Source organism: Gloeophyllum trabeum, assembly GCF_000344685.1.
Source record: "Gloeophyllum trabeum ATCC 11539 unplaced genomic scaffold GLOTRscaffold_00007, whole genome shotgun sequence".
Classification (NCBI taxonomy): domain Eukaryota; kingdom Fungi; phylum Basidiomycota; class Agaricomycetes; order Gloeophyllales; family Gloeophyllaceae; genus Gloeophyllum; species Gloeophyllum trabeum.
In genome coordinates this window covers 1,781,683-1,792,796 of record NW_006920416.1, presented here as the reverse complement: position 1 = coordinate 1,792,796, position 11,114 = coordinate 1,781,683, and the positions used below count along the sequence as shown (strand labels likewise).

General features: G+C 52.7%; 5 protein-coding genes across 5 annotated transcripts in view; 2 read left to right on the top strand and 3 right to left on the bottom strand.

Annotated features, from left to right (window-relative positions):
- Positions 1-323, bottom strand: part of GLOTRDRAFT_41842 (uncharacterized protein) — a gene marked incomplete at both ends in the record, with an annotated part of 1,271 nt that extends 948 nt beyond the window's left edge. Inside the window, one exon of the mRNA XM_007867905.1 lies at positions 157-323. Coding sequence (XP_007866096.1) covers positions 157-323 — 167 coding nt within the window. The remainder of the gene's footprint in view (positions 1-156) is intronic.
- A 2,280-nt stretch (positions 324-2,603) lies between these two features.
- Positions 2,604-2,918, top strand: GLOTRDRAFT_129730 (uncharacterized protein; the record flags this gene model as incomplete). Its single annotated transcript, XM_007868378.1, has 2 exons — positions 2,604-2,740; positions 2,795-2,918. The coding sequence occupies 2 exons, from the start codon at positions 2,604-2,606 to the stop codon at positions 2,916-2,918; spliced, it is 261 nt and encodes an 86-aa protein (XP_007866569.1).
- Positions 2,919-3,486: 568 nt separating this feature from the next.
- GLOTRDRAFT_129729 (uncharacterized protein) lies at positions 3,487-4,809 on the top strand (the record flags this gene model as incomplete). Its single annotated transcript, XM_007868377.1, has 1 exon — positions 3,487-4,809. One exon carries the CDS (start codon positions 3,487-3,489, stop codon positions 4,807-4,809), a length of 1,323 nt encoding a protein of 440 aa, XP_007866568.1.
- Positions 4,810-5,248: 439 nt separating this feature from the next.
- On the bottom strand, positions 5,249-8,410 carry GLOTRDRAFT_129728 (uncharacterized protein; the record flags this gene model as incomplete). The annotated part of the gene is made up of 17 exons (XM_007868376.1): positions 5,249-5,580; positions 5,631-5,749; positions 5,790-5,810; positions 5,873-5,889; positions 5,966-6,007; positions 6,070-6,419; positions 6,448-6,474; positions 6,531-6,563; positions 6,618-6,762; positions 6,820-6,836; positions 6,887-7,097; positions 7,154-7,404; positions 7,596-7,822; positions 7,882-7,891; positions 7,944-7,959; positions 8,026-8,136; positions 8,192-8,410. The coding sequence occupies 17 exons, from the start codon at positions 8,408-8,410 to the stop codon at positions 5,249-5,251; spliced, it is 2,148 nt and encodes a 715-aa protein (XP_007866567.1).
- Positions 8,411-9,525: 1,115 nt separating this feature from the next.
- On the bottom strand, positions 9,526-10,824 carry GLOTRDRAFT_129727 (uncharacterized protein; the record flags this gene model as incomplete). The annotated part of the gene is made up of 1 exon (XM_007868375.1): positions 9,526-10,824. The coding sequence occupies one exon, from the start codon at positions 10,822-10,824 to the stop codon at positions 9,526-9,528; it is 1,299 nt and encodes a 432-aa protein (XP_007866566.1).
- Positions 10,825-11,114: the final 290 nt, after the last annotated feature.

Genomic DNA, 11,114 nt, shown 5'->3' with positions numbered 1-11,114 from the left:
TCAAATTTGTGGATATCAAAGGTACAGCCGGGCTGCTTGGTGGCCACGTAGGTTGTCATGGTCTCCCCTCCTTGGCCTAGCCTAGCACCTACCTGACCACTGCACAAAAGAATATCAAGTCTCACCCGGCTGCACTGGTAAATTTGAGTGGCGAACGAGGGCTGGGTTGAACCTGGGGGAAATTGGACTAAAAGGCCCAAGTCCCAGAGAACAAGATGACCCGCCTTGCATGGGTCAAAGTGCCCCAGTGCGGTTGTTGAACTCCACCCAAACGGGCAGTTGAGGTGATCGTGATGACGGTATGTCCAAACTTGCTTGCCCATGTTGAAGCAGCAAGACACCCATGGACTGAACTCAAAAGGAGGTCTGAGACGAGGATCACGGTCCTTTAGTGTTATGATTTTCCCATGCTTATCTCATTCCATTTCCCTTCCGAGCATTGCTACTGGACAGTACCGTTCTCTGAGTAGAACTTCCCATGGACGCTATCTTCTTCCCACACGTTATCTCCCTTGACTCACCTTCTACCAATGGGTGCCCTTGTATTTCTCATTTCTCTGAGTTACGTTCTCACAGGATAGCTTACGCGTCCTTTCTTATTGTTCTCTTCTTTGGGTATCAACCCCTATACCAGTTACTATATATACTGTAGGAAAACCCATGTATTCCTTAGTTCAACCTCCTGTTGAATACAGCGATTACCTGGACTCTTGACTTGACCGTTGGCATTGGCCCGGCCAGACCTACCTTTCAGTACGCTTACTGAGGTAGTGACAACATAACTGTTGGCACATGGCCCAGTTATCTCAAGATGACTAGTTAGGACATCACTTCCTAACACTTGCTTTACATTGTGCTTGGAACTCAACCGAATATCAGCTATGCAGTGACCAAGTTAGTGCAATTCGCTGCTAATCCGTCTCAAGCACTGTATCTCTGCCGCTATCTAATTGGGACTCGTAACTATACGCTAGCTTTTGATGGTGCTAGTGGACTTGGTATTACTGCGTGCACTGATTCGGACTGGGCATCAGATCCCAGTACCAGGAAGTCCCAAACTGGTTACTTCCTTAAATTAGCCCATGGCGCATTCAATTGGCAGTCGAGAGCGCAGAAAACTGTTGTGCTATCCTCCACTGAAGCCGAGTACATGGTGCTCAGTGATTTTAGCCACCAATGTGTATGGGATAGACAACTCTTCGATAAGTTAGGCTACCAACTCGGTCCCATTCCTATTTGCGGTGACAACCAAGGATCTATCTTCCTTGCATCTAATCCAGTCACCGAGCAAAGGTCTAAACATATTGACATTCGCTACCACTATATCAGGGAAGTGGTCAAGCAGAAGAAAGTAGAAGTATTCAACATTGATGGTGAGAATAACCCTGTAGACTTGTTCACTAAGAACTTAGGGCATGTCAAATTCCTGCACTTCAGAGCGCAACTTGGACTTACGTTCTACAAGTAATCTAAGTCAGCCCAATGCTTGTGTGCGTGATTATCCGCGACAGTTAGCGAGGGGGAGTGTTGAACTAGGCTCTGACTTAGCTGCCAGGTTCTACAGCATACCAGAACATACTGGAACCCTCTGGAATATTCTGGTATATTCCACCAACTGTATGGAGATACAAGTGTGGCACAGAGCTCATGTGGGTCAGTGACATCATAGGTGGAGCTCAGTAGGATTAGGGATATTCCACGTAACTTAGTCAGCCTATGGGCCACAGTGTATATAAACCCTGCAGCTCTCAAGAGGGGGTCAAAACACTACTTTCCGACACTGACCTCCCTTAGTGACAAGGACCCCGGAGACACAAAGGGGTAGGACCACCTTCCGCAGAAGGTCTGCCGAGAGCTCGGCACTGACATCATGTATCCGTAGTCAGCCTGACTTCCTCCCACGTCTGCTTATTCTCCTCGACGCGTCTGTGGCGCAAAAGCAGCCAGCATATGATAACTTGATATATGTATATACACTAAAGGAATCTGAACCATTATACTGCATGTACTAGAATCATCGGACTGCTGCTGAAGGTCTCGCTTGCAAAGCTCATGTAGCAGCGGCCTAGATAATCGCCAGTATCGCCAACCGGTTTCGCGGAGAGGGTAAAGTACGCGGATATGTGTAAGAGTACGTGCGGAGTATTTCGTTGAGTCCAATATCGCGAGGACGCGTCTGTCACGTGACCCGATGGATGGTCGGTGAGATTTCTATTCACTCATTCTCGGGATTTTATGGCGGTTTTTTGGTGCTATGGTATATTCTACATGAGAGGACTCCCTCTGCAGCATTATATATGATATCGAATGAGGGAAACGTCTAAGACGCAGAATGACCGCTTTTAACGCGATTTGGGACCCCAGACACTGACGAGGGGCCTACTGATGGTGAGGTCCGTGTCAGAGATCCGGATCTTTGCCCCCTCTTGGCAGCTCTGCTGCCTAATGACAAGGGTCGTTCATACAAGCTTTACCAGTAGCTGTAGCATCCACTCAATACAGGTGAGTTGTGTAGGGTGTACTGTGTGTGCTCTTGCCTCCATAACTCTTCATCAGTTGCATTGGTTCAATGTGCTCTTGACAAATTGATAACTGGTCAACACATGGATATCCAATTTACGGAATCGGCCTATGCTCAGAAGTTTGATGCGCAGCTTACCGCCCTTGAGACCTTTGACTTCAAGACCAAAGATCTAGATGTTGTTGCCAGGATCCGAGTAAACTTGCTGAAACATGCACGGTGAGTCATTATCTTGCTTTGAGGTGCATATGATTTGCTGAGCTTCTTTCGTAGGAGTTGCGCGAAGGTCACGGTACCAGAGACAAATGAAGGTGATGCACGCCCACTTGTCAACGATGACTACGCAACGGCGAGGAGGGAGTGGGAGCTGCACGGGGTAGAATACGACAGCGAATGAAGCATCCGGTAGATTATTGCTAGAGACCAATTTATTATATGAATGTTATATGATTGAACCCTTCTATGCTGACTATGCGGCCTATACTCCAACATCTATGCGACTATATTACCTATTTGCCTCTACCTTCGAGCCATATAAGACCTCTCATATATCCTTGCATTTTATAGTGACCTATGGGGAGGGGGGGAACCAAAAGACCACTCTGCCCTCTGTAACCTACATTGACCTATGCTGGCTTCCGCGTGTTTCCTGATGTACCCGTGGGAACTTATCATCCGCGGCTAGATTCCGCTCCTTCAAACTGAAGGGCGCAAGAGACGAACACGTTTCATTATTGTATTCATTCGCCACTCAATCACTTTTTGGAATCGGAAACGTAGTCTTATCTCTCAGTACGTATAAAAGGTCTAAATTGATATAAAAGGCGGTTGAGCGGGGCACGGTGCCTCAGTCCCACTTTACAGTATCATCGAAGTAGAGCACCGGAGGAAATCAACGCAGGTAAGTGTTAGTTCTTTTACTCATATGCGCATCTCTGCTTACATATGTGAGGAATAGTTCAGTCATGGAGCGGAATACGCGGCTTGCGAACGATCTGCAAATCTTGAGGTGCTTCTGGCTCTCTAAATTACCCCTTCCCGAAGGCGTTGTTCCCAGCATCGTGGAGGAAACTCTGAGAGAGAAGGACCGAAACATTACGCTTCTGAATGATCTTGCTACACTGCTGTGTACCGGAGAAAAGGGTCATTCATTGGCCATCACGATGGATAAAACTGAGGAGGGGTGGAGATTCACGCTTGCAACAGCGGCCGAGCCTTTGGAAAGTGAGCGGCAGGTGGTCAATAACCTCTTTCGGCTATTTCAAGACAAGAACACCCACATGGAGAGCCTTTTCAACACAGCCATTTGCACCGGCGTGGAGCGGGTCAAGAAATTGATCGGAGACGTAAAGACGCACCTCAAGTTCTTCACAGAGGCGTCATTCATACGCGAGGTTGACATGTGGGGAGACTGCAAAACGGAGATACCGAGACTTGAATGGGTCCAGGAGCAATTTGAAGCAAGAGAATCCCTTTCCCCCGCTGACTATCTGAAGCGACTTTTCATGGCGCTGCGTGAGGATATACATTCACTGGTCGGCACCATCACGCCCGAGAATATCAAGGAGGGAACGACGTTGACTCGAGTATACCGCACGTGTTGCCTCTGTGATGTCTTGGGGCGATCGCGATTCTTCCGCCGCCTCACTCAACTCCGCAGATTCGACGTCTGTCGGCACCATTCCGCTAGCCTGATGTCTGCACTGTTGGCTCTCGGTCGATACGCCGGGGCGGCAGCTCGGACTTCGAACTTGATTCCTACCCTGGAAGGAACCATTAGCTATATGTGGGATACAGACATCGCAGTCCCTCCAGCGTTCCGAGTTCTCGATCTTCAGCCTACCGTCTACGACGCTTTGGCAACCGGGGGATTCATCGAACAATCGTCCGGCGAGGAACAGGAGGACGACAGAGCAGAAGTCGACTACGTGCTCAAGCTCACTTCAGGGCTCGGGAACGACACAGCCACTGTATGGAACGACCTAGCCACTGTCTTCCTCCACCCGGAGGTGCGACTTATCCTCCTCGCCAACGCCACCACCGAGCGCATCGTGGGCGCCAGCGACGACCTCTGCTTCTGCTGCAAGCGGTGGGTGGAATACCACAACGAGTCGACTGAGCGCAAGTGGCACGTCCGCCCGGGGCTTGATATGCCGGACCCTACCTGGATGTATCCACCCGAGCACCCATGTAACTCAAAAGTCGGTGCGCTTGTTGTCGAATGGACTCATCGACTGGTGTCATTCCGCATCTATGGCCTTTCGGTTCGTGGACGGCTTCTAAGGTAGTGGTATCTCTCAAACTGGATGAGCTGGTCTTGACAATCATATTCTGAGAGGGACGGGTCCGAATTGATAATGAATGATGTCCATAGGGGTGTGTGACAGTGCCATGACCGAGTGAGAAGGTACAGAGAATATAGTTCCAGATACTATCCTACGGTAGCTCTGTAGCGGGTCTTACCAGATCGGCTACAAATATCGGGACTTAGGGAGGTCATCCGACGTGACTGGTGATGTTAACGGCACTATCACTCTAAAGAGAAAATTTAATCGCCTACGGAACTCCCGGGTTTATTGTTTCCCATCTCATTGGAGTGACGCAGGCTCTGGACAGCTAAAGCTGCAATAGCCACTGGTCTACTGTAATTCGAGGTACGTGACTAAATATTGCATACTGGGTCCAGAGATGATGACTATGTGACACACACATCGGAAAGACTTCGCCCTACACCCACACACAAGACCATAGCGCCAATACCGGGATGATTAATGATACCAGGAGGATCTGGCGAGCAACTACGCGCGCCGCTGCGCTCGTATGGCTTGGTATGGCGCCACCACTGGCAGTCGCACTCGGCCCCTGCGTTCCTGAGAACGCTGGAACAGAACTGGTACTAGGAATAGCACACCCCGCGCTGCTTGTATTCATCGCGGTGGAACTGACAACCAGGAGCGCAAGGTGCGCCCCGACCGGCGCGCGCGCGCGGAACGCCTGCGCCACGCCCAACTCCACGTCGTACCAGTCGCGCCTTGTGTCCAGGGGGACGCCATACGTGCCTATGGAGCAATTGGTGAGTTGTTGTGCCTTGAGCACATTCCATACTCACCGGCCACGGTGCCGTACCAACAGTCCTCTGGATGGGACGCACATAAGTACCGGTCCGACAAGCTCATTAGAAACACGGACGCATTTGATACAACAAATGCGGGACATTTGATACAACCACTGCGGGAACATCTGAGTGCCCAGGAGCACGTCAGCGTACATGTTGTATGCGAGGCCCCAGCTGGTGGACGCAGCGGTCAGGACTTCTGCTCACGCATGGACCTATACCATGAAAGACCATACCTGCCGCCATCACCGTACTGCAAAATAAGTGGGTTAATGAAGGGATGGATACAAGTGAGTGAACAAAACTAAGTGTCCCCCGGTGCTCGCCACCGCGAGCTGACCAAACCGCTCCGCATACCCACTCGCAACGGACTACAGACCCATCATTAACAAACCTCGCTGCCAACGCGAAATGCGAGAAAGGACGAGCGTACGCTGTAATCCGCCGCCCGCGGGGCATCCCCGGTCATATTCGCAATCATACTCATCGCCTTGATGCCTACGATGCCCTTGATGGCGAGGTTGGTCTGGTTCGCCAGCGTGCCGGCGAAGACGTCCGTGCTGAACTGGTTGGCCGGCATGAGGGAGTTGGCGATGAGGTACTGCGTCCACTGGTCCAGGAGGGAGTACTGTGTGTCATCGTCAGTCAGTAGGGGACAGGAGGAGAAGGGGACAGAAGGGACGGACGTAGGTGCTAACGAGGGAGTGGTCATTGGTGGCAAGGGCGAGTCATGATGAGCATGTTGCGGCATTCTACAGGTGACGTCCTTGTGAGCTTTCTTCTCTTGTGGGCAGGTTAAGAGACAGGATACCTTCCACGGGCATCGCCAGGTCCTTCCCTGCAGGTAGAGCCATGATCCGCACATCACTAACCAGAAATTACTAGCCCTCTCACCGTTGTTATGCCCCAACGCCTGCGGATACGCCCCTACACCGATCAGGATTTGCACCTCCAACTTCACTCGATATACGCAACACGCACCCAAATCATGCACGCTCCACTGATTCGGGTACATCCCGCTCGGCTGGTAGGCGAGCACGGGCAACAGGAGATACTTCCCCAGCGCCGGGTTGGCGTACAACCAGAGCGGCCAGGAGGCGAAGATGACGTCGGTGGTGCTCGCGAGCTGCGTACCGCCAATCAATGCTCTGCCTGTCACAAGGCCTCAAGCGAGGTTACTTACACCGGAACTCGATATCTCTATGGTAGCGGATGAGATAGAAAGACGAGGTAGCGGGAGACGCACGCACCCTTGAGGAACATCATAGTATCGCTCGTGTTCCAAGCGCCATCGCTCCCTTTGGAGATGGTGAGCTCGGCCGTCGCCAGCGCCTGGCGCACCGAAAGCGCTGCCATATCGGCATAGTTGCTAGACACCTTGGTCGCGTCGGCTTGCAACCGCGAGTCGAATTTTTGCGCAGCGGTCAGTGCGTTTGGGTGGTCGGTCAGAAAATCTGAAATCTGCATCGAGGTAGAAACGGTGGACACGCGCTGAGGTCGATGGGCGTAGCGCGTACCGCGTCGTTCTCGTACTGCCTCCAGAAATGCACGCTCCGATTCTGCGTCCCCGCTCCCGCTACATACTCCACCACCGGATCCCTGACATGCCCGACAGCAAACTCCACCGTCCCCGCGCCCGCCCCGCTCACCACGCCGAGGTCGCGCTCGAACGCGAGTACAGGCCAGCGGTCCGAGACCGCGCGGAAGGCCGTGTCTTGTGCGCCGGGGAGTGTGCCGTTGGCGAGGAAGTACGAGCGGACGAGGGTGTCTTCGCCGGTTTAGTAGGTTGTGTTAGGAGCCTGGGTATCAGTTTCCAGGGCGTGAGGATGTGAGGATAAAGGGAGAGGGAAGAGAGGAGACGTACCGCGACGGTGGAGTAATACGCGGACCCGTCTGGAGAGGACCAATCAGACATTCGAAGCGCAACTCGAATGTTCGGGGCACGGTGGGTACACTCACATTGCGCGCGGTCGCTCACCTCCGCGTACACCTCCTGCTGGGAGAGCTGTATTTGGTGCGTCCACACGCCCCCACTGTCCCCTGTATTCGTACTCCAGTTCGCGACGAGGCTGTCGTTGCTCGTGAGCCACTCGCCCGTGATGTCGGTGTACACTTGCACGGCGTGCTCCTTCCCGTCGTTCGGGTGACGGTGAGCGCGAGGTAGGAAGGTTGACGAGGTTGGTAGGCTAGCGGGCAAGGGGGCTGGATGAGGGGTGGCAAGTACAAGCAGGGGTGGGCTACGTACGGTAACGGGGCTGAGGAAGGTGGCGGTGAGATCGATACTGCCCGCGCTGAGGACGCACGTACTCTGCGTCGCGGTCCACTATGGAGTATGGACCGTTTCAATCAGCATGTACCAAGTTTGCGATGGAGAGGAGACTTAACATACGTTCAGGCTCTTCTGTACCGCTTTAGCCGGCACGGGTGTCGTACCCCCGGGTATACCCATGAATGTATACGGCGTGCCATCGACGCGGACGTACCCCGCCCATCCCACAATCTAAACTTCCTCCATATCAGCATCAGGTGGGAAAGAATTAAGGAGACGGACGCACCGAGCCAGTCCAGAAGGTCGACCAGCCGTCGTTCAGCGCGGCTCCTACGCCTTGGGCGAGCCACGCGCTGAGGTATGGTGAGCGCACGGCGAGCGGGACGGCGTCTGGGGTGAAGGGGGTTGCGGTCCAATTCAATGACAATGAACATACCGGAGCGCAGAGGAAGGAAAGAAATGAAAGGAACGTGAGGGTGAGGTAGGATGGAGGATGAATGCGCATCTGTGTAGAAGTGCTGTGCAGAGTGGGGAGGAGGGCACGGGGTGTATATACTACTGGGGCGGGGTGGCTCCGTGTGCGTATGTACGTGATGATCAGCATGGATGGACAGACAGGATCAATATCACTGCGCGCGGGGCTGCTGATACTTTATCGCATATGACTTCAACAATGAGTTCAAGGCCGGGGGCAGCGAACATCCTGAGCTGGACCGCGACATACTGTCTACCTGTGTTCCGAGTCTACGCATCGCTGGTCGCCATGTGGGAGAGCCCCTCCGCCTGTCTGCAAAAGCGCGGGCTCGGAGAGATGCTCACTGCAACTTGCATCACTGAGCATGATACTACCCATAAATAGCGTCCATTGGGAGATGGATGCTGTTCAGGTCAGCTTATGGTCACCGAGAGAGGCAAAAGAATGATAATTAATGGTAACTTCAACGGTCCACTTCGTCATTCAAGAGAGTAACCTTGGAGAGTAAGGGAGGACTTCAACGCGAGTCGTGTGGTAAGATAGATCACTAGCGAGCTGTACGCAGTTGTGGTATTGCGGCAAAGACCGATGACCGTTGCCACGCCACTCGACTGCTCACAAGGAATGCTGAGAGTCACTGGTCGTCCTGTCATGATCATCTACTCCGGTGCGCAATACCGGGTCACGTATCGTATCTCGAACACGAGCATACATGTCATTGATGACTGTCACAGCAATGATACTCTCAGTGTCAGCACTGAGCGTGATATCAGCTTACATCCCGCTGCGAAGGCAGATACAGCAGGTTGGAATTGCGGCGTCCGTGTAGAACACTGGCAAAGACGTAGCTCGGGTACCGGGGCTATGTCCGCCCATGGACCCATGTGGTACTGGGGCAAAGGGGGCGCCGGATGAGGAGCAGGCATTCCAGGCATGAACTGAATGATCTCAGTCTAGGAAGAAAAGCCGCGGGTATAATCTCTCACAGGGACAGTATGAGAGGGAACAGTAATCACAGATAATTATACGCTTTCGGTGTATTGACAATTCACTTGAGTCATTCCGAATCACTTCACTTAGCATCTCAAAGAACAGCTCTAGTACATACCAGTCCACACGGAGCACGGTATCTCAGGAGCATATCACTACCATAAGAGCAATGCGCGGCGGAACGTTAGACCACCAAGACGGAAATGGACCAGTGTGTCGGTCCACTCGGAAACAAGTGGCTCAATCTGCTGCTCCAATGGATGCTGCTGGGGATACATCCAAGTAGGGTCCGGTACGTCAAGTCCCGGGCGGACGATCCACTTCCGCTCGGTGGATTCATTGTAATATTCGATCCACCGCTTGCAGGAAAAGCAGAGATCGTCGCTGATACCTAAGATGCGCTCGGTGGTATCCTTGGCGAGGAGTATGAGTCGCAGCTCGGGGTGGAGGAAGACCGTGACTCGGTTCTCCCACGACGCGTCCTTGAATTCTGACTCTACCATAGCTTCGTCTGCGTCTCGTTCCTCGCCCGAGGTGGCTTCTACATAATCACCCGCCCTCAAAGCTTCGTAAGCCGTAGGGTGGAGGACCAGCTCCTTGGGCGCTGGAGGGGCAGCAATCGCTGTGTCCCATACATAGCTGATGGGCTGTCTGATGTTGCGAACCCTTTTCGACAGTCGCGTGGCGGCACCAGAGTATCTCCCGAGAACCAGCAGTGCGGACATGAGGCTGGCGGCATGATGGCTGAAGGGCTCGAAGTGATTTAATCTAGTGACGCGGCGGAAGAACCTCGAACGCCCCACGATGTCGCAGAGGCAAGAAACGCGGTATACTTGAGCCAACATTATTGTATCCCTGATGGTCTCTGGCGTGATTATACCGACCAGGGAATTTATTTGTTCGCGGAGTGCGATGAAGAGTCGCTTCAGAAGGTCTGCCGGGGGCAAAGATATCTCCGCTCCGCATAGCTCCCGCGCCCGACTAACCATTGGTATCTCCTCCTCGCATCTCCGCCACGGTTTGACCTCATCTATGAGGGACATTAACGGGAACAATTCAAGATTCTTCTTTACCTCTTCAATAAATCTCTTCACCCGCTCCATGCCGCTGCATACGGCGGTATTAAAAAGACTCTCCATGTTGGTCTTTTCATCTTGCAATAATCGAAAGAGTTTATCGGCGGCTTCACGTTCACTATCCAGGGGATAGGCAGCGGTTGCAAGGGTTAACCGAAGTCCATCCTCCGTGTTTTCCATCGTGACGGCCAATGAACGGCCGTTCTCGCCGGTGCACAGTAGAGTGGCCACATCATTGAGCAGAGTAAGCCGTAGATCTCTCTCGCTAACCTCTTCCTCCTCCAGGCTAGGAACGACACCCCTTGGAAGATGCAGCTTGGAAAGCCAGAAGCACCTTAAAAGTTGAAGGCTGTTCGCAAGTCGCGTGTTCAGCTCCATGGTTAAGCTTAATAAATATATACATAAGCATGACTGCGTGGAAGAATCGATGTCATCCTGACCTACGCTGTATTTCTGAAGGATGAAAATGTGACTGTACTGCAGTTCTGGGGTCCAAGTTTCGATGTGGACCGAGCAGCGAGAGAGGCGTTACGAGTCCTGAGGTACGAAGGATGAGTCCTTACGCTCAAAGTTGAACGGTTTGCCGAACACCAACGGCGTGGGAATTAGATGCCGAGAAGTCGTGTGAATAATGTTCGGTAGTGGCTCATTACAAATTTCGATGTCCG